The sequence below is a fragment of the Staurois parvus genome, unplaced genomic scaffold (genome assembly GCF_062004578.1).
Source record: "Staurois parvus isolate SC_StPar_1 unplaced genomic scaffold, SC_StPar_1.0 ptg000207l, whole genome shotgun sequence".
Classification (NCBI taxonomy): Eukaryota; Metazoa; Chordata; class Amphibia; order Anura; family Ranidae; genus Staurois; species Staurois parvus.
This window is the reverse complement of record NW_028318003.1, coordinates 29,598-53,559: the sequence shown is the minus strand read 5'-3', so window position 1 is coordinate 53,559 and position 23,962 is coordinate 29,598. Positions and strand designations below refer to the sequence as shown.

The 23,962-nt window shown below is 42.0% G+C and overlaps 1 protein-coding gene across 1 annotated transcript in view; it reads right to left on the bottom strand.

The window, feature by feature from the left end:
• The window catches only part of LOC149461207 (excitatory amino acid transporter 2-like), a gene marked incomplete at its 5' end in the record, with an annotated part of 124,256 nt that overhangs the window by 72,732 nt on the left and 27,562 nt on the right, over positions 1-23,962 (bottom strand). The window contains 3 exons of the mRNA XM_089678651.1: positions 6,924-7,058; positions 7,148-7,342; positions 8,623-8,856. Of these exons, the coding sequence (XP_089534777.1) occupies positions 6,924-7,058; positions 7,148-7,342; positions 8,623-8,856 (564 nt within the window). The remainder of the gene's footprint in view (positions 1-6,923; positions 7,059-7,147; positions 7,343-8,622; positions 8,857-23,962) is intronic.

Genomic DNA, 23,962 nt, shown 5'->3' with positions numbered 1-23,962 from the left:
CCACCACCTCCTCCTAATACTCCACTCTCCCACTGACCCGAACACCTCCACTGGTAGACTGACGCGCTCCTACACATCCCACTCCCATGCCACCTTTCTGAACCTTCTTCTCCTCCTAACCGCGGGGGACATCTCCCCAAACCCTGGCCCTCCACCACCTCGCTCACCCACACAGCACCCTCCCACTCCCACGTCCTGCCGCAACCCCTGTAACCTAATATCTGTCCCCCTGCTTCCTAAAACCACCCCCCCATTTTCGTGTGCACTCCTGAACGCCCGATCGGTGTGCAACAAACTCATCGCCATCCACGACCTCTTTGTTTCCAGCTCTCTCAACCTCCTAGCGATCACAGAAGCCTGGATGGCCATTTATTACTAATATTTCAGTACAGCACAAGGAAATTTCAAAGATTCTCAAGAAAAACTGGCGAGTGCTTAAAAACGACCCAGTATTAGGGAACGTCCTTCTGGACAGACCTGAAATAACCTTTCGTAAAGCACCCTCTCTATGTCATCATTTGGCACCTAACGTAATTGACCCACCTAAGAACATCACTTTTTCATATGGTTTAAAAGGGTTCTATCGCTGCAACAAATGCGTTATCTGCACATGTAATGGCACTCGCAAAACAAAAAATGAGAAGTTTAATTCCAATATTACAGGGAAATCTTATAATATAGATTCTTTAATCACCTGTAATAGTACCAATGTGGTTTATTTGCTTAACTGCCCATGTAAAAAACAGTATGTAGGTAGGACGACTAGAAGATTGAGAGATCGCCTTAGAGAGCATGTTTACAATATTAAAAAAGGATTTAACCTCCCTGACGGTATTCCCGAGTGTAGCTCGGGGTAACATTTCAGTACCAAAAGCGGTAACCCCGAGCTACACTCGGGCTTACCCTGCGGCACTGCTCCGGCATGTATTCTTCACTTACCTTACCCTGCGCTCCCACGATGTGTCCCCTGCAGCGTCCCCGGCCATCTCCTCCGGCCGATGCCAGCATCCGGCTTCTGTGTCCTGTCCCTGTGACGTCGGGACGTACGGGCGCCGCCGCCGCCGGCGGGAAATTTAAAAATTTTAAAAAATGTCTTTTTTTTTTTTACATTTTACACAGTAAAACATTGCTGTTTCAACCTATTTCACATACATATTGTCCCTAGTGCTTTGTCCTGCGCCCTGCCTGCATTTTGTCTGTTCTTTCTGCCTGGAAACTGAGAAATGTCCATGGCGTCCAAAAAGTGTCCCTTTAGGTCAAAAGCGGTTTAGATCAGCTAGAGAACAGCGATAGTAAATCAGAACCACTTGCAGAATTGAGTGATAATGATTCGTGGGGGAAATTCGTCATCAGAAACTGAAAACGATTTTGCAACTGAGCTCAGCAATGTGCGAACTTGGCGCTCTATTTCACATTTCAGTGTTTTTGGTTTGATTATATTATTGAATTAAATTTTTATTATTTTTATATTATTTTTATGATTATTTATTAAATTATAATTTATGATTTTGTGTTTCAAATTTTATCATACCCGGGATGTTTACTAGACTCTTGTTCGGACAGATTTCAGTGAGTTTTTCCTAAAAATTACAGCCTACAATAAAAAAAATACATATTTCCATGCAAAAAAATGGTACCGCTTTCAGCACCAAAAATCTGAAATAATCATACCGCCAGGGAGGTTAAAGAACATGCGTTACCTAAGCACTATAGATATTTTCATCATAGAAACCCAGCGAGCCTTAAATTCACTGGCATTGATATGATTAAGCATAACTGGAGGGGTAACCATAAAAGGAGAGAGGTTTCAAAGTTAGAAACTAAATGGATCTATGAACTTAGATCTTTATCTCCCTTGGGACATAACGTTGAATTAGACATTAATTGCTTTATTGACACCAGTTAAGTCAATTTCAGATATTTTTAATTTTTATGGGTATTCTATTTTATTTACTTTTTATGTGTATTCTATTTTAATCTTACTTTATTACATCCCGTTTAGTCATTTATTATATCAATAGTGATTCATTACCTTATTGCGGTATATATTTAACTCTGTTATTATTTCAGTCATTTCTGGATTTACTATTATGAATGTCTATTATATACATGTTAACAACTATATCCCCTGTGAACATCTGATATACTATTATAAAGTTAGGACTTGCAGTTGTTTTATTTTTTACAATTTAAATACATGCCAGATGGGTCATTAATTTAGAGGCCGGTATATATATATTTTTTATACATTCTCATACATCTTAGGATTTTTATATGTTTAATTTTTTTATATTTTATTCATAGTGACCCCATTGTTTCGATTTCTTATATTTATGCAGGCCTACTTATTATTTTTATTCGGTTTTATTTTATTTTGATATATATAGATTCTTTTATATTCAGTTCCAAAATGGGTTTGACATACACCTATTTCATTATTACTTTATAACCACCATGTTTTGCTATTACAGATATTTTTCACATGTAGTTATCCATTGAGTAGGTTTCCCTACAATATTTTATGTTTTTTAACATTAAGTTCATTAAGTTTGATTTATATATTTACATTCAATTGTAATCACGGCCCACAACAAAATGGCGCCCGTTATATAAAATTTTTTCCCTTAAACATATGTTTTATATACAGGTGAAACTCGAAAAATTAGAATATCGTGCAAAAGTTCATTTATTTCAGTAATGCAACTTAAAAGGTGAAACTAATATATGAAATAGACTCATTACATGCAAAGAAAGATAGTTCAAGCTGTGATTTGTCATAATTGTGATGATTATGGCTTACAGCTCATGAAAACCCCAAATTCGCAATCTCAGAAAATTAGATTATTGTGAAAAGGTGCAATATTCTAGGCTCAGTAACACTAATACAGTGATCAGTGCCAATAAAAAAGTACCCTGGGCAGGAAGAGGTTAACATCTGGGGTGATCAAAGGGTTAACTGTGTGCTGTGTATGTTTTACTGTGTGCTGTGCTTTACTATGTAAGCACACTGCTTTGTATGAAAGAAGCCTTTACTGCATCAATGACACAAAAAGGCCTGGTTAGGCATGTCAAGGTGTTGTCAGGCATATTGTAACAAGGCTTTTTTGTGGCATTGGTGCAGTAAAAGCTTCTTTCTGGCACCTCAACCATACAGCTCATTTTTGTTCAAGTATCACCGTATTGTACTCCTTAAAAACAACCACATCATCTTTTTCCAGAGGAGCCTGTTTTTCTTTTGAGGTTGCCTGTGGGTTTTTCTTTGAATCCTGGACAACTCTTCTGTCAGTTATGGTTGCAATCTTTCTTGGTCTACCTGACCTTGGCTTGGTATCATGACATCCCCGAACTTTCCACTTCTTAATAGGTGATTTAACAGTACTGATTGGCATATTCAAGGCTTTGGACATCTTTATATGTCCTTTTCCATCTTTATAAAGTTCCATTACCTTGTTACGCAGGACTTTTGACAGTTATCTTCTGATCCCCATGGCTCAGTATCCAGCCTAGTCAGTGCTTCCACGTAAGAGCTAACAAACTCATTGGCTATTTATACACTGACACTAATTGCAATTTAAAAAGCCACAGATGTGGGACGTTAACCTCTATTTGGCATTTTAACCCATGTGTGTCACCTTGTGTGTGTGTACCAAGGCCAAACATTCCAGGGTATGTAAACTTTTGATCAGGGCCATTTGGGTGATTTCTGTTATCATTATGATTTAAAAAGGAGGCAAACAACTATTTGATAATAAATGGCTTCATATGATCATCATCCTTCAATAAAAGAGCGTGTTTTGGCATGATCAGTCATATTTGCAATATCAATGCCAAAATTTCACAATTTCTGCCAGGGTATGTAAACTTTTGAGCACAACTGTATAACCAGTTTATATGGTTAGTGGAAATGCTAAGTATAATGTTTGGAGGCTTTATCATTAACCTCTTCCATACAGGGCACTTTTACCCCCTTCCTGCCCAGGCCATTTTTCAGGTTTCAGCACTCTCACACTTTAAATGACAATTGTGCGGTCATACAACATTGTACCCAAACTAAAATTTTATCATTTTCTTCACAAAACTAGAGATTTCTTTTGGTGGTATTTAATCAACACTGGGGTTTTTCTTTTTTGCTAAATTAACAAAAAAAGACCAAAAATTGTTTCTTTGTTTCTGTTATAAAAGTTTGCAAATAAATAATTGTTCTTCATAATATGTAGGCCAAGATGTATTCTGCTACATGTCTTTGGTGAAAATAACGCAAATTAGGATGTATTATTTAGTCTGTAGGAAAGTTATAGATTTCATAAACTATGGGATATATCTGAAAATTGATCAATCCTGAAGTACTGACAGCCAATCTAATTTCTTGAGGTCCAAGAATGTCAGAACAGTACAGATATCCTCCAAATGACCCCTTTTTGCAAAGTAGACAGTCCGACATACTTCATAAGAGGCATTGCAAGTTTTTTGAAGTTGTATTTTTTTTGTCATAATTTTTCGGAAAATGAAAAAATAAAAAAAATTATTTTCACAATTTTTTTTTTTACATACTGTCACCAGTGCAGTAAAGCGCCATCATATAACTGGCATGGCGGTGATCAGAGACACTGACTGGTGACAGTATGAAAAAAAATATATAATATTTTTTTAATTTCTTTTTTTATTATTATTTTTAATTTTTTATTACATTTTTTTTCTTTTTTTTAAGATTTTTTTTTTATATTTCACTATGACCAAAGTAGTACAATGTTACCATAGTAACATTTTACTACTTTGGGGAAGAGATCAGTATTTTTTTTTTTTTTACACAATTTGCTTATAGCAAAGAATTACTTTGCTATAAGCAAGCATTTACCTGAATGACATCAATTCATTCAGGGTTTTTTTTTTGTGCTTAACTGTGATTTGGCCATGGCTAATCACATGACACAGCTGGGCTTTGATTGGCCCAGGTTGTGCGTGTGATCACTGTGACCATTCACAGCTAGGCACACTAATATACAATGGATGGCATGAATGAAGCTATCCATTGTATTCAACTGTCATGTGACCTGCTGTGATTGGTCACAGCAGGTCACATGGTATCGGCAACAGGGCCGGTACTCAGATCTGTAATTGGCCATGTCCGAGGTACACGGCCGATGACAGATCACGCCGCTGCGCGGCTCTGCAGGCGCACAAACTGCCATGCCCCAAAGGACGCCATATGGCATCCACTGGGAACGCTGAGTGATTTTTCTGGCCGCCAATAGGCCATTGGCCAGGCAACAAAAGGTTAAGTTCTATAAGCCTACAGACAAAATTGTTGGATTGTTAGCAAACTTTAACAATGATGTATCCTATTCCAAAAAAATGTGATACTTGTTATGACTTCTCGTGTTTTGGTGCAGTGAAAGTTTGACTTTTTGTGAGTGTAATTATAAATACTAGCAGTTTAGAGCCATAGGGGAGGCTCCTCCTAGGCTCTGGTCACATGACACAACCATGTTGAGCACTCTAAACTGCCCTTGCATCTAGTAAGATGATGGGAGTAATCTGTATTAAAGGGGGTATGTGCTTAAGGAACATTCCTTGCCCTTGCATTCTGTGAGTTATGCACTTCTGACCTCTGCACTCTCTGTGTTAACCACTCCTGGGCCTTGCACTCCGTGCGTTTCCCACTCCTGAGCCCTGCACTCTCTGTGTTACCCACTCCTAACCCCTGCACTGTATGTATCTGTTATAATTTCACTTGTGGCACAGTAATTACAGCATATTTTGTGTGTATAAGGACTGCAACATGTACACTCTGTATATAGTGAGTAGGTTCAGGTTTTATTTAGCTATGCCTCTTTAGGCACCTCGCAATGTCAGAACAATTTGGTCACACCCATAATTCAGTTTGCTGTGCTGAATGTGCTCCTTTATAGCTTCATATTGTTTTCAGTGTGAGGAGGATGTTAAAAATGATTGGCTCTTGACACCAGATACTGTATGCTAGGTACACCACTGCTCAAAACAATTCTAGTTTCCTTTTAAACAGTACACCCATTTGCTTGTTCCTGTGTACAAAGAATGGGCTGGCTAATGTCAGTGTCAATCGGTTTTTTTCACATTGCATTTGACTTCAGGTCTGGTCACGCTTTAAGCCCATATTTTATTGTGCCTAACTGTAAAAGTGCAATATCATTTAAACAATTTCAGATATCTTGTTGAAACATAAAAAAAAATAAAAAAAATAAAAATACAGTCCAGGTAACGTGATCCTTCTTCAAATAAAAAAAATTCAAAGGTCCACCACCGTCTCCCTGTGAATTCAAGACTCACCAAAACTGTTGGCTGCCATTACAACAGCATAAGTGCCAATCTGTCATATCAGAAGTTCAATGTGTACACGCAATTGGTAAACAGCTGCATCCACAGGTATCAATCGATATGGACAGACTGTGACAAAATATGGCTCGCAAGGAGCATATATATCTCCAATAGTGTAGTATTTATTGAAATATATGTATAAAAACACTCCAAATATATAAAAATAAAACTGGCTTACATAGATTGCCACTGCTGACCTGGGATTGCGCAGTGTTGTGATGTCAGCACTGTAAAATCCTATCCGATGCGTTTCGTCCAATGTGACATTATCTTAATTAATATTGACTCTGGTAAAGCTTGTAACATTTTATACACAGTCCCCTTTGCATTTTTGGTTCCACACTCTATAGCATCAGCCTGACAGTATTATTAAAGTAATTAGCATGTAGACGTGTTAGGCTGGCAGATCCAATCTTGAAACTGCTTGGTGCAACAATTTGACTGTTAATGCATTTCTTTCTCAGGAGTTCTTTGACTCAGCTATAGCTGTCATAAAAAAGCAGGCCCAATTTATAAAAACATATTTTGTAATTTCCCCATAGATAAGAGTAAAAAAAAAGTTTACTCACAGTAGCCAGTCCACTGCAATGAGCAGGCTGATGTCCTGAGTTGGAAGGCCCACAGCTGTTAGGATGAGGAGCATAGTGACAAGTCCAGCACTTGGAATACTGGCTGCCCCCACGCTTGCTAATGTGGCTGTAAGACTACAAAGCAAAAAAGAGAAACAATAGTAAATATAACTCTATGAGATGTTATAAAGCTAGAATGTTCCTAACACACCAATTCAGTTTACCTGACTGTTGCTATCTGACCAGCATCTAAGGAAACCCCATTCATCTGAGCAATAAAAATGGCCGCCACTGCCTCATAGAGGGCTGTGCCATCCATGTTTATAGTGGCTCCAATAGGAAGAACAAAGCGGGTGACTCGCTTGTCGATCTTCAGATTCTCTTCCAAGCAGCGGAAAGTTACAGGAAGCGTGCCGGCACTGAAATATCAAATACTCTGCTAAGAAGAGTATCAAAAATCAGAGAAAAAACTTGTAGAATAATTATGACCATGGTTTGATAATGTTTATAAATGGAAGTTTCATTCATGCACAATACTTTAATATGAAATTGTTAAACCCGTTGCTCTTTAAAACTTGACAAGAATGCCTTTGTCTATGTTCACAATGTGATTTTACGACTATAACTGACAGTATAACCGTGAAAGTAAATGAATGAAGAACAATACATTTTATTGCATGTTGAAGCTGTACTCCAGGCAATCAGCTAGAAAAATATTTGTGAACACTTTTACTTTTAACACTCTATCTATCTATCTATCTATCTATCTATCTATCTATCTATCTATCTATCTATCTATCTATCTATCTATCTATCTATCATAGAATAAGGATTACTTAACAATAAAGAATAATTGATGTACTACTATATAAATAGAACTAGATAGCGTTCTAGGGTAGAATCAATGTGAATCTGCTTATTGGGTTCCTTGATACCTAATTATCAAATACTGAGTTAGATATAAATTGCTAACAGTTAAGGGCATCTGTGGGCCAGCCTCGCTATGTTTATTGACAGCAGAGGAGCAACATACACCAGCGGAGAAAGTGATTCTCAGCTGTGAATGATGTCAAACGGCCTGGACTGCAGAAGGTGCACGCTTTTGGAGTGCAACAGACAGAGAAGGGAAAATAACATTCCCGCTGTGTGCAACATCACAAATAGCTCACTCTTACAGGGTTGCTCCCACTGTATTAAATAGGGAACATATGCAAGGCTGCTGCAGTCACATTACTGTCTGATATAGGAACAAAAAAGGTAATATGGGTTTATTTTTACATGCATACATGCAGTTATAGGTCAAACATTATATTTTCTTTGTTACAATGTCCTTTAATGGCAGCCTGTTTACATTTACTTTATGTATTTGTTATTACTATAAGAGGAGAAAGTGGTGTCCACATATCTGCCTGAAATTTAGATTTCAAGCAAAACCATTTGATGCATCAGTAACATAACATATGAGAGATTACAGAGTGAACATATTGCTTTTTTGCATTTAAAATTATTTGCACCTGTTTATCAAGAGTTTCTATATCCCACCACCAGAGATCATGTACCCTAGGTATGATTTGGGGCCATTGCATTGAAGAAATTTGCTGCTGCTCTGTAAATATTTCAACTGTTGCTTAGAAATTAAATGATTTATTTGTGGCTCTGTTTTCCAAATTATTATCTCTAATCATTAATCTGTTAATACCTGGAAGCTGTCCCAAGTGCAGTGATCCATGCCTGGAATATGCCACCATAGAAACTGAAGGGGTTTTTCCTGGTGATTGAAAAAAATATGAGCGGCAGGATCATGCCTCCATGGATCACTAAGCCAACAATCACCGTAATCATATACATGCCAAGCTGCCGGGCAACTGTCTCTAGATCTTTGATGCCTGCAATTTTCCCACAGATAAGAGAGGCGATCCCAAGAGGAGAATACCTAAACAGAAGAGGCAGATTACATAGTAAGCAATAAAAAAAGAATAAGGAACATATCTCTAAAGACAGCTTTCATATTGTAGAAGAAAAGGATAAATAAGAAGAATACATGAAATGGGACACAAATAGCCAGAGACAGAAGAAACATTAGCATGAAGTGCTTCAAGCACATTCATAGTGCCCCATTAGTAAGCACAGGGAATTCATACAGTGGGGCAAAAAAGTATTTAGTCAGCCACCAATTGTGCAAGTTCTCCCACTTAAAAAGATGAGAGAGGCCTGTAATTGGCATCATAGGTAGACCTCAACTATGAGAGACAAAATGAGAAAAAAAATTTAGACAATCACATTGGCTGATTTGGAAAGAATTTATTTGCAAATTATGGTGGAAAATAAGTATTTGGTCACCTACAAACAAGCAAGATTTCTGGTTCTCACAGACCTGTACCTTCTTCTTTAAGAGGCTCCTCTGTCCTGGACTCATTACCTGTATCAATGGCACCTGTTTGAACTTGTTATCAGTATAAAAGACACCTGTCCACAACCTCAAACAGTCACACTCCAAACTCCACTATGGTGAAGACAAAAGAGCTGTCGAAGGACACCAGAAACAAAATTGTAGACCTGCACCAGGCTGGGAAGACTGAATCTGCAATAGGCAAGCAGCTTGGTGTGAACAAATCAACTGTGGGAGCAATAATTAGAAAATGGAAGACATACAAGACCACTGATAATCTCCCTCGAGCTGGGGCTCCACGCAAGATCTCAACCCGTGGGGTCAAAATGATCACAAGAACGATGAGCAAAAATCCCAGGACCACACGGGGGGACCTAGTGAATGACCTGCAGAGAGCTGGGACCAACGTAACAAAGGCTACCATCAGTAACACACTACGCTGCCAGGGACTCAGATCCTGCAGTGCCAGACGTGTCCCCCTGCTTAAGCCAGTACATGTCCAGGCCCGTCTGAAGTTTGCTAGAGAGCATTTGGATGATCCAGAAGAGGATTGGGAGAATGTCATATGGTCAGATGAAACCAAAATAGAACTGTTTGGTAGAAACACAACTCATCGTGTTTGGAGGAGAGAGAATGCTGAGTTGCATCCAAAGAAAACCATACCTACTGTGAAGCATGGGGGTGGCAACATCATGCTTTGGGGCTGTTTCTCCGCAAAGGGACCAGGACGACTGATCCATGTACAGGACAGAATGAATGGGGCCATGTATCGTGAGATTTTGAGTGCAAACCTCCTTCCATCAGCAAGGGCATTGAAGATGAAACGTGGCTGGGTCTTCCAACATGACAATGATCCCAAACATACCACCCGGGCAACGAAGGAATGGCTTCGTAAGAAGCATTTCAAGGTCCTGGAGTGGCTTAGCCAGTCTCCAGATCTCAACCCCATAGAAAACCTGTAAGGAACCGCCTGTCGGAACCTCTAGCAGCCCACTTGTCAGGTTTCCCCAGAGCGCAGAGTCTAAGTCCCGGTCCGCTTGTTCACCAGGGCCCCTGATGGTGGGGATGGACTTTGAGCGAACCGAGACCAGGTCGCAGCTCCTGAGTACACCTACCCGTGGTAGAGGAATCCGCCAGAGGTTCCTGCAGGGTGAGAGCATGATGTGAAGATATTCCAGGGCGGATATGCCAGGGCAAGGTGGATGGTTGGATGAGCAAGAGCATGGTCAGACAAGCCGAGTCAGTAGCCGTGGGAGCAGTGCGGTACAAAGCAGCGGGCAGAGAATGGTTGGGTCACACGCCAGGTCAGATCCACAAGGGGGCATCCAGGAGGGAGGTCAGGCAAGCCAGGGGTCAGAGCAGGAGAGAACAGCAAGGTCAGGAACAATCCGAGTCAGCAATGATCAAGAATCACGGTAACAGGATCAGGAACACAGGGAGACCAAACGGCAATACCTGTCAGCGCAGGGCGATTTAAATATCGCGCCCTGCATTGTCATTGGTGCCAGGTGCGCACCCGCGGCTCTGAGTGCGCATGCGCGGGTTCCGTCTCTGCCGCAGCTGGCCAGGACCTAGTGCCCGTACACTAGTGTGAACGGGAACAGTGCGCCTGCGCCGAGCCATGGATCGTGGCAGCTCCTGACAAAACCTTTGGGGGGAGATGAAAGTGTTGCCCAGCGACAGCCCCAAAACATCACTGCTCTAGAGGAGATCTGCATGGAGGAATGGGCCAACATACCAGCAACAGTGTGTGCCAACCTTGTGAAGACTTACAGGAAACGTTTGACCTCTGTCATTGCCAACAAAGGATATATAACAAAGTATTGAGATGAACTTTTGATATTGACCAAATACGTATTTTCCACCATAATTTGCAAATAAATTCTTTCCAAATCAGCCAATGTGATTGTCTGGATTTGTTTTCTCATTTTGTCTCTCATAGTTGAGGTCTACCTATGATGCCAATTACAGGCCTCTCTCATCTTTTTAAGTGGGAGAACTTGCACAATTGGTGGCTGACTAAATACTTTTTTGCCCCACTGTATGTCATTCGAATGTCAGATTTTAAATTCCAAGTGCTAAGAAGATGATGGCAATAATTGGTCTGGAATGACAAATTACCATATTTACAGTCCAACTACTAGAGGCCAGAATGGGTAACAAGGCGCCATTTTACTGTGGTCTATTAGTAACAGCAGAAACAACAACTGATTAGAACAGATTAAAAAGATATACACTAAGGTGCCCTAAAAACACCAAGAAACAAATTAGTGGGCACTTTAACTATCTAAATCAAAGGGTTGCTCATGAAAATCATTATATATTAATTTATATTCCACTGTTCATAAAGATATACAAAGGTGAGCAAAACACCTGCAGGCACCATCTAGTGTAAAAAATAGACATTATCTTAAAAATTTGACAAACATACCCAAAATGATACTAGTAATATACACAACTCAAAAAAATTAAAGGAACACTTTGAAAACACATCAGATCTCAATGGGGAAAAATCTCATGCTGGATATCTATGCTGATATGGACTGGGTAATGTGTTAGGAATATAAGGAACATGCCCCATCATTTGATGGAAAATAAAATTATCAACCTACAGAACTGAATTCAAAGACACCCAGAAAATCAAAGTGAAAAAAATGATACAGCAGGCTAGTCCATTTTACTGAAATTTCTTTGTAGCAATTCAAAATGGTACTCAGTAGTTTGTATGGCCCGCACGAGCTTGTATGCATGCCTGACAATGTCAGCGCATGCTCCTAATGAGACAATGGACAGTGTCCTGGGGTGTTTCCTCCCAGATCTGGAACAGGGCGTCACTGAGCTCCTGGATAGTCTGAGATGCAAGCTGGCTGCATCAGATGGCCCAAAACATGATATCCCAGTGGTGTTCTATTGTATTTAGGTCAGGCGAACGTGGGGGCCATGCAATGGTATCAATACCTTCATCCTCTAGAAACTGCCTGCACACTCTCGCCACATGAAGCCAGGCATTGTCGTGCACTAGGAGGAACCCAGGACCCACTGCACCAGTGTAGGGTCTGACAATGGGTCCAAGGATTTCATCCCGATACCTAATGGCAGTCGGGGATCCATTGTCTAGCCTGTAGAGGTCTGTGCATCCCTCCATGGATGTGCCTTCCCAGATCATCACTGACCCACCAACAAAACTGTCATGCTGAACGATGTTACAGGCAGCATATGATCTCCATGGCTTCTCCAGACCCTTTCACATCTGTCACTTGTGCTCAGGGTGAACCTGCTCTCATCTGTGAAAAGCAAAGGGTGCCAGTGGTGGACCTGTAGATTCTGGTGTTCAATGGCAAATGCCAATCGTGCTCTATGGTGCTGGGCAGTGAACACAGGACCCACTAGAGGACGTTGAGCCCTCAGACCACCCTCGTGAAGTCTGTTTCTGATTATTTGATCAGAGACATTCACACCAGTGGCCTGGAGGTCATTTTGTAGGGCTCTGGCAGTGCTCATTCTGTTCCTCCTTGCACAAAGGAGCAGATACTGGTCCTGCTGATGGGTTAAGGACCTTCTACAGCCCTGTCCAGCTCTCCTAGAGTAACTGCCTGTCTCCTGGAATCTCCTCCATGCTCTTGAGACTGTGCTGGGAGACTCAGCAAACCTTCTGGCAATGGCACGTATTGATGTGCCATCCTGGAGGAGTTGGACTGCCTGTGCAACCTCTGTAGGGTCCAGGTATCACTTCATGCTACCAGTAGTGACATTGATCCTAGCCAAATGGAAAACTAGTGAAAAAGAGTCAGAAAAGATGAGTAGGAAAAAAATGTCAGTGACCTCCACCTGTAAAACCATTCCTGTTTTGGTGGTCATCTTATTGTTGCCCATTTAGTGCACCTTTTGTTAATTTGATTAACACCAAAGCAGTTGAAACTGATTAACAACCTCCTCTGCTATGTAACTGACCAGATCATTATGCCATTGACTTGATGGTATGCTCTTATTAAAAAGTGTTCCTTTAATTTTTTTGAGCAGTGTATATTCATCCATAAAAATCACTGCATACTATTTAAATGAGAAAACAAATATATCATAAGAAAACAATAACATTAACTATTATCAACAAAACAAATGTCAACATCCACGTTCAGGCCAAGTGGTACAAGAGTTTTTAAAATGTAGATCCAGGGATTCTCCATGTTGAAGATCTCCTGGGTATGGTTTCAACCCCTCCAGTGTGTTCTCAGTTTATCAATGGCCATGAACTTTACTCCTGCTGGGTCCCTATTATAATATTTCCTAAAATGTGCAGACAGGCTGTCGGTATGTGAGCCCTTCTAAATGCTGTATATGTGTTCCCTCAACTTGTCTCTGAGAATCCTGGTGGTTCTTCGTACATACTGTTCATTACACAGACATTGGGCAAGGTACATTACATGCTTAGTATTGCATGTGATAAACTGATTACCCCTGATGAACTGACCTCAGTCTCGAACCCCTTTGGGTTGACCTCTACGCTCCATCACCCCCCTTTTATCCCCTCCTTTTTTTCTTTTTCTTTCCCTCTCTCTCCTTTCCCTCTCCCCCCCCCAATCCCACCCCTTCTCCTTCCCTAGTTACCACCTACCTGCCCCCCTCTCCCTCTCCTCCTCCTCTTCTTGCTAATTTCCTAATTCTACTTAATTCCCCACATGAGACACTAGCACTCTTCCACTCACACTTCACAGATCTTCTTCAGATGATATTGATAGGCACACATATTACTATTGGAAAACACGATACGTAACCTCTGATTTAACAAGCAGCTATTACAGATCCTGATCCGCAATTCTTTCATATGTAGACTCACCTGATTTCGTTCCACGTCTCATCTCTCATTGAATTTTCAACAAATTCAGGATATATTGCTTCTCAATCAGACATATGTCCGTGCCCTTATGCAGAGACCTATGCCGAAACCATGACTATGAATAGCCTATCTTCTATTTTTGATGTAACTCCCTGCAGTCTAAATTCTCTTTTCACACTGTTTATTGATTATTTCGGACAAACTGTATTGCCTAGACTACTGTGCTTTCCAACCTGCCTTGTATACTGTGATCCTTTTGATACCCTCACTTTGTTGTACCTGTTGATTTGTATTTTCCCTTTGAATCCAATAAACGTTATGGAAAAAAAACTGATTAATGTTTAACCCCTGTACTTGTAGATGGGAATGATGTACACTTCCTTCTCTTCTGCCCATCTATCTTGCAGATCATGCATTGGTTGAGAGGGTAAAAACCTTTAATTTCTTTAAATAGTTCCACCTAATGGGAGGTTCCAACACATTGGGGCAATTGTATCTTGTAGATTGGGGGCATGTCGGAAAATCACATCCGATCGTGCTGGGAAAGGGTATTTAAAGTAGGGTCCCTCCTCAAAATTTTCCAGTGTCTATTGATAATGCTCTTAACTAGCCTAAATTGACCAACTAAGTTGGTAATGAAGGGGCAGATGATGTTTGAATCTTCTTTTTTTAACCTTAGCTTCCAACAGACTTTGTCTTGCAGTATCACACACCTGATGGATAACTATATTAAGCTCCTCCTCTTTATAACCTTTTTCTAGAAATCTCCCCCTCAGGACAGTGGCCTGTGAGAAGAAGGCATCCGGAGAGTGGCAGTTATTTCATAATCTTCAGAATATTATCCAGCCACTTAGGGTGGTGGCAACTATCTTTAGGGATAAAACTATTCCTGTCTATTGCCTTAAAGAAAGTCTTATTAGTGATTGTATTCTCATTCAACTGTAACATTAAATCTAAAAAAATTATTTCACTCCTATTATAATCTACTCTACTATACTATACCATTTTCCAAAGAGGACAAGTCACGGTTTCATAAAAGGAGCAGGTAATCTTTATATCCTCTGTAAAAAAAAATCAGTTTTGGCAAGTCCCTCAAGTAGATCATGTCTGCCTCCAATAAATAGGTTTGCTAGGCTCGGGGCTAAACTTTGTCCCATGGCTATGCCCTTGGTTTGTAAAAAGAACTGCTTATGGTACCAAAAATAATTACGAGTCATAGCAAAGTTAAATAAATCTAGCATAAACTATCTTTGTCCAGGGTGGATGGGGTTAACTGTGTTAAGGTAGAATTCTACTGCAGCTAAACCATGATGGTGAGCGATGTTTGCATACAAATATCTGCAGTAATCAAGTATGTATGTGCACCTGCATGTACTTTGTTTGGCCAGCTGCCCATTTGTTTTCTTTTCTTTGGCACTGACCTCCTTTTTATGTTTTTACTATTATTTTGATTATACACTTGTCTAGCTGCCGAGGACACATAGGTATTTTTTAGTTAAGAGCAAAATGCTCTATTAATGCAGATGAGGTGTTTGTGCAGTATGACGAAGTTGATAATATACACAGTCAATTTGTACATCCTAACAACCTGATAGCAGAGATAAGAACTAATTGGGACATCTCCTTTCTGGAATAGTATGTCAAGGAGAATACAGTTCCATGCTCCCTAAAGTGGAATTTGCCTCCAGTGGGAGATGAAATCAAGGAAGATCCTGAGTGGTATCAATTCTTCAACAATGCAGGTGTAACCTCCTCAAATTTAAAATTGTAAAGAAAAAACAAAAATTATTTCATTTGGATTCTGAGATCAATAAGGGCAAGGATAATTGTTCACCTCTTAAGGAGAGGGAAGATTATAAATTTGAATCTGAAAATTTAATCTGAAAAATACGGAAAAAGGTACAAAGAAAAAATATGATAGAGATCTGACAGATTATAAGGAAAAGAAGGTTTTTAGAGGGCAACTAGGTGACTCTTCAGCTAATAACATGGTATGTGAGGAGACCTCTGTAAGCCAGTTTAATAAGCCTAATGCACATAGCCAATTCCCTAACATTCAGGCTTCACAGGATAACACTAGAGATATAAGAACAATTAGGAGGGACCATTCTAGGGGGAAAGTAAGGAGAAGGCTATTCCCCAGAGGTCCTCGTAATGTAATTATCGCCCAGGTCAAGGGAAAGAATGCTAGTGGGTGAAATGTATATAGTGGTTCTTATTTTGAACCTTATGCTGTATCTACATCAAATAAGTATAAAGCCCTGTATGATGTAGAAGAAGAGAAAACTGGATGGCAGCAGTTTTGGAAACAGGGTGAAGCGAAACCTCAAAATCACAAAGCTAATCACACTTGGATGGAATACAATAGTAAATGGTATTCTCTGCTACATGACAAATAGAACACAGGAAACTAGGGGCCCGGAGAGAGCAATGGAAAGAGGGTGGGAACCCTATAAAAATGTAAGTTCAGAAAATGGTCCTTATAATAATGGAAGGCCCCAATAGGTCAGGGATGATAGTTATTCACATAGAAAGAGAAGACAAGGAGGTAGTAGGACAAACAGACCAAAAAGAGGATCACAGAAAATCAGTGGTATCTTTAATTTAAGCAAGGCTGATCTTTCTGGTGAAGAGGTGAGACTTCTTAATAAGGGTTTCAAGTATGCATCACAGGCTAAACTTAAATATTTTGCACAAAACCCCATAATGAGAATTGCTGAAGCCAACTCTTCCTATATGCATACAGGATTAAGGAATCCTCCAACTACATCCAATCCTCACATTTCAGTCTTTAAAGACATGGTCCTAAAAGACCTTGAACTATTAAAAGTAAGAAATTGTAGAGATAATCGCTTAGTAACTGCTTAATAGCCAATTGGAAAGAAAAGATCTGGTCATTAGATATTCAGATATAGGTAGAGGATTTTGTTGTCCTTAACAAAACAATATATGAATGAGATGAATAATATCTTCACTGATGCTGATACTTATATCATCCTCCCTAAGAACCCTACTACTCGGATAGAATTCGAACAGAATTTGAATTGAATCTGAATTGAATTTGAATCAGAAATATTGAATCAATCCAAATTAATTGTGAACAATAGCTGGTTTTATTCTTTTTTTTTTATAATTCTTTATTTAGAAAGACAATGTGCATATACAAGTTGTACCATCACACAATAAACAAAGAGGAAGAACCAAATACATTAGCAATCAGTTATACATGCCATAAGGCATTACCAGTTCACCAGTTTCTGAGATCAGCATTAATAGGCCATATACAACCCATCTATTACAATTAACTATTGTAAGGCCACTCATACAGGGTATGTTGAACGATGGGCAGAGTGGCACAAGCCCCCCCTCAGCACCAACCATATGATTCGGCCACAGATCCAATGAAGGTTACCTTGAAGAGAACTCAATCCCACCCGGAGGAGGTGGGCGCTTCAGCCAGATATTGTGTTGAGCAGGTATACATCGTCCAAGGCCACCATGTCTCCCGAAAAACTTCTTCCCTATTGCTAAGGGAGGCAGTAAGGCTTTTCATTGAATTGATTTCATTCAACTTCACATACCAGTGGCCCATGGTTGGGGAGGAGGTTTGCTTCCACAGGTCCAGAATGTATGCCCGTGCCGCGTTCAGAAGATGAACTGTCAGGGAGCATCTATAGTGATGTAGCGGTACTGGGTTGAACTGAAAAAGGTAGGCCAAGGGGTCTGTTCCCAAGTCAAGCTGCAAGACTAACTTCCACTGAACTGAGTCAGCAGAGAACATTGCCAGAAGATATGCAGCAAAGTGCTTTCCTCCCTGACACCACCAACACAAACTGGAGACAGAGGGGTACAACTTGTACCGGGACCCTATACCACCTAGGTAGAAGTTTGTATCCCTGCTCTTGGAAATTATTAGCTATTGAGGATTTGTGAGCTAATTGAATGATGCGATTCACTTGTTCTTCCAAAAAGGACATCTGCAGGTCAGCCTCCCACTTGTGCACATAGGAAGGGACAAAAGTCTCCTGATCAACATTTTATACAGTACTGACAGAAGATGAGGAGTATACTCCTCTGTGGCACACAGCTGTTCAAAGGAGATAAGTGGTCTGGTATATTTGTGCGAGTCTAGAATTGATTATAAGAAGTGGCGCAACTGGTAAGCCAACCAGTCCCCCAGTGGGGGTTGTACCAAAGTGCTAGGTGTCTGAAGGGACATACAATTCCGCTGAGTCATGAAATGCCTACATTGAGTAAAGCCCACCTCTCCGAAGCTTACTTTCAACTCCTGGGGGAAAAGCGGGATTGAAGAGTACAGGGGTAAGGGGAGAGGGAGAAGGGGACAATCCCTTCAGTTGAACAGTCTGGTAAATAACCTTAATCGTGGCTCCCACTGTTGGATGACTCTTAAGAGAATGATAATATTTCACTTGTATCCAGGGGAGGGCCGCAAGAGATACCTGCACTGACTGTTGTTCAATTTGGGCCCACATCTTATGTCTAGAAGACGTGTACCATGTCACCACCCTAGGGAGATGCAAGGCTTTATAATAAAGCAATAAATCTGGCAGCCCCCCCCCTCAACTTGGGGAGAGTTAGCAGAGAGAATTTTGTCTGACCCACTTTACCCCCCCAGATAAAATCCAATTGCATAGTCCATAGCATTGCAAAAAAGGACTGGGGGATATAAATGATGGGTAATATCACAAGTGTAATAAAAGCGCCACACCCTTAATACTTTAAAGCAGCAATTCCACCTCAAAAAAAACAAATACATTTATTAGTGCTATAACTTAAATAAAGGAATGCGCTAAAACCACAAACTATTCCTAATTTAGTGTAGAAACATTAGCGCAAAATATATATATATCTATTCTCAATTAATATCAAAAAATATCAAAATTATGTGCAAAACTATTTTTTAGTGCATAAGTAATTTAAATAATTAAATTTGTGAATATAAAAAAAAAATGTCCAATTCTGAATTTCTTCAAATGTCCAAATAAATCCTTTTCAAATTCAGGTGCTCTCAAAGAAATTGTGCCAAAATCCACCACCAAAAGTAAAGTTGGGTAACTCACCAGAGCTCCATGCTGATCAATCTCTAGATCAGCAAAAAACGCTTTTTGCTCTGGGAGCAGATGCAATGAATCAACTTCTCAGGTGTGATGATCAATAGCTACACAATCATCCATAAGGTAGGTATCCACCACTCAATATAATGGTTCCAGGAGCATTATATCACTCTCTCTTTTTATAGCTCTCCAGCCAGGGCTTGCTGGATGCTGACGTTTGTGGAGAAAATTAAGTCACGAGCGCTGTAGTGAGTGTGCGGGGAACAGAAGACTGTTATATCATTTGCTGTTTTATGCTGTTATACTGGTGTCGGTGAAGACACCCTTTTTGTGAGTGTAAATCTTTATTAAATTGTTGGATACTTTTATAAAAAAAACTGGCTGCACCATGATTTTCTCTTTCATTCCCAAACATGACCTCGGTGGAGAGATATAAAAAGAGAGAGTGATATAATGCTCCTGGAACCATTATATTGAGTGGTGGATACCTACCTTATGGATGATTGTGTAGCTATTGATCATCACACCTGAGAAGTTGATTCATTGCATCTGCTCCCAGAGCAAAAAGCGTTTTTTGCTGATCTAGAGATTGATCAGCATGGAGCTCTGGTGAATTACCCAACTTTACTTTTGGTGGTGGATTTTGGCACAATTTCTTTGAGAGCACCTGAATTTGAAAAGGATTTATTTGGACATTTGAAGAAATTCAGAATTGGACATTTTTTTTTTTATATTCACAAATTTAATTATTTAAATTACTTATGCACTAAAAAATAGTTTTGCACATAATTTTGATATTTTTTGATATTAATTGAGAATAGATATATATATCTTTTGCACTAATGTTTCTACACTAAATTAGGAATAGTTTGTGGTTTTAGCACATTCCTTTATTTAAATGATGGGTAATGCCTGTATAAGGTACAAGATCTGGGGTAATGTTGTCATTTTGTAATCATTGCAATATCCAAACCACGTAAGAGTGCGGCCCTTCCACCTGTGCAAGTCTGATCTAATTTTGGATAGCAGGGGGCTAAAATTAGCTTCAAACAATGCCAAGGGATTGGTCGTAATGTTCACTCCAAGATATCGCAAAGAGGACGTTGTCCAACGAAACTGAAATAAGTGCTAGAGACATGTCCCACAGTCCCCCGCCAGGTTGATATCCAGGGCCACGGATTTGGAAAAATTAATGGAGAAATTAGAAAGTTCACCATATGTAGTAAACAGGAAAATCAATTCTGGTAAGGATGTCTCGGGGTTGGCAAGCAATCTTTTAATCATTGCAGGATAGCTGGAGCCCTGTTATGGCCAGGTTGGATCTCATCTTAGACAGAAAAGGCTCAAGGGTGAGGATAAAAATGAAAGGAGAGAGGGGGCAGCCCTGTTGGGTACCATTAGAGCGTGGGAAATAATCTGAGCAAATTTCATTAATTTTCACTGTGGCTGTAGGATGGGAGTATAGCGCAGATATCCATGATAACATATGACTAACCAATCCCACATGCCCCAATGTGGCCCAGAAGAACTGCCAATCTACTTGTTAGGAATGGACTTGCCAGTAATGGTGGGACTCACCTGCCTTGTGGGCTGCAGTACCAGGGCTGGCCAGCGGGTGCTCCCAGCAATCAGAGACTCAACCCTGTGTCAGGGCAGGAGCTGAGGAACGGACAGGCAGGCCTAACAATGTAACGCACTGGCTGACGACAACCACCACCCACAGACCGAAGTCCCTCAGGGCGCGGAGTCTAAGTCCCAGGCTGCCCTTCACCAGGGCCCCTGATGGTGGGGATGGACTTGACGCAGCCAGGAACCAGGTCGCGGCCCCCGAGACACCTCAGCTGCGGTAATGGCCGCCCGCCAATGGCGTGTAGCTGGTGGAAGAGACAAAAGAGTAGTCAGACAAGCCGGGGTCAACAACAACAGGACAGAACAGTACAGGACAGCAGACGAGAATCACAGGTCACGAGCCGGGTTCAGCAACAGAGGGTCAGATCAAAGGAGAATACAAAGAATAGTCAAGACAAGCCGAATCAGATACCAGGAGAGTCACGAGAGTCAGAACAGAGTAACAGCAACACAAAGACACAAGACACAAGTGCAAAGAGCATGTGCGGGCCACAGGCTTATATGTCATCAGCCACACCCCTCTGGAGGATGGACCACAGAAACCTGAAGGCATAAAAGGGCTCCCATCATGCACAGCAGAATCCAAGATGGACACCAGCACATGAAGTAACATAACCACAGGGAAAAGGTAGGACCTTGACAGTACCTCCCCCTCAAGGGCCCCTCCCCCTCCGCGGCTCAACAAAAGGTTTCTGAGGAAAGCGGGTATGAAAAGCGCGGAGGAGGGCAGGAGCATGGACATCCGCGGAAGGAACCCAGGAACGCTCCTCGGGACCATAACCGCGCCAATGAACCAGGAACTGTAATTGACCGCGCACCAATCGAGAGTCCAGGATCCGGCTCACCTCATACTCCTCATGACCGTCAACCCGGACAGGACGGGGCCGAGGAAGAGAGGTAGTGAAGCGATTGCAGATCAGAGGTTTCAACAGGGAAACATGAAAGATATTGGAGATCCGCATCCCAGACGGAAGGGCAAGTGCATAGGCCACCGGATTCACTTTGCGGAGAATGCGGAAAGGACCGACAAAACGGGGAGCCAGTTTGGGTGTGGGCACCCGAAGATTGAGGTTGCGAGTAGACAACCACACCCGATCGCCGACCTGGTATGAAGGAGCGGGCAACCGTCTGCGATCAGCCTGGAACTTCTGGCGCTGAGCTGAGTCCCTCAAGGCCCTCTGGATCTGCCCCCAAGAAGAACGCAGGGCAGCAAGATGGTTCTCCACAGCCGGAATGTCCTGTGGTGAGAACCTCTCAGGTAATACCGCGGGTTGAAACCCATAGTTGGCCATGAAGGGAGACATCCCGATGGAGGAGTTGACCGCCGAGTTCCTGGCAAACTCTGCCCACGGCAGGAGATCGGCCCAATCATCCTGATGGTCTGAAATATAACACCAAAGGAATTGTTCTAAGGCCTGATTGGAACGCTCCGCAGCCCCATTGGACTGCGGGTGGTAGGCTGATGAAAAGGAGAGACTAATACCCAACTGGGAGCAGAAGGCACGCCAGAATCTGGACACAAACTGACTCCCGCGGTCTGAGACAATCACCTTAGGTAACCCATGCAGGCGAAAAATCTCCCTGGAAAAGACCGTGGCCAGTTCTTGCGCTGTGGGTAATTTCCTGAGTGGAATGCAATGGCACATCTTGGAAAACCGATCGACGATCATGAGGATGACCGTATGACCCCGAGACACCGGGAGGTCTACAATAAAGTCCATCCCTAGATGTGACCAAGGACGCTCCCCATTGGGAATGGGTTGCAGAAGACCCAAAGGGAGATGCCGTGGAGACTTATTCTGGGCACAGATCGAACATGCCGCTACATAAGAGGCAATGTCGGCACGGAGGGTTGGCCACCAGAATAAGCGAGAGACGACCCAACACAGCTGGTTCTTCCCTGGATGCCCGGCAGTTTTGGCGTTATGGTAGGTACGCAGCAGGCGGGTGCGCAATCCCTCGGGTACGAAACATCTACCCTCCGGCCTCCCGGGAGGAGCATCAGTTTGAGCCGCCAAAATCTTCTCCCCAAGGGGAGAGGTCAGACTGGTGCGAATGGCAGCCAGGATCTGATCTGGAGGTATAAGTGAGATTGGCTCAGAGTCCTCCCTGGACAACTCAGAGTATTGCCGTGATAACGCATCAGCCCTGACATTCTTGGAACCAGGCAAATATGAAACCACATAGTTGAAGCGTGACAAGAACAGAGCCCATCTGGCCTGGCGGGGTGTCAATCTCTTGGCCTCCGAAAGATAAGTCAGGTTCTTGTGATCGGTAAGAATGAGGACCGGAACCGCGGAACCCTCGAGCAGGTGCCTCCATTCCTTGAGAGCCAGAATGATGACCAACAACTCCCGATCTCCAATCTGGTAGTTGCACTCAGCCGAGGAAAGCTTCCTGGAGTAGAACCCGCAGGGAAGTAGGGGTCCATCGGGTGACCGACGCTGAGACAGGAGAGCCCCTACTCCCGTCTCGGAAGCATCAACTTCGAGGACGAAGGGCAACCCAGGATTGGGATGCGAAAGAATCGGAGCCGAAGCAAAGGCAGCTTTCAGAGCCTCGAAAGCTCTGATGGCCTCGGATGGCCACTCGTGAGGGTTACTCCCCTTCTTGGTTAGGTCAGAGAGAGGCTTTGCCAATGTGGAGAAGTTCCTGATGAACTTCCGATAGTAGTTGGCAAAACCCAGAAAGCGCTGAATGGGCCGAAGACCATTGGGACGAGGCCACTGCAGAACTGCCGCAACCTTCTGAGGGTCCATGGAAAATCCCTCCGCGGAAATTATGTAGCCCAAAAAGGCAACCTGGGATCGATGGAACTCGCACTTCTCGAGTTTACAAAAGAGTCCGTTCTCACGCAATCGTTGCAGCACCTGCTTAACATCCTGGACATGGGACTCCATGGAGGTAGAGTAAACCAAGATGTCATCCAGGTAAACCACTACGCATTGCTGCAACAAATCACGAAGGACATCGTTTATGAATTCCTGAAAGACCGCGGGCGCGTTACACAATCCGAAGGGCATCACCAGGTATTCGTAGTGCCCAGTTCTGGTGTTAAACGCGGTCTTCCACTCATCCCCCTGTCTGATCCGTACGAGGTTGTACGCCGCCC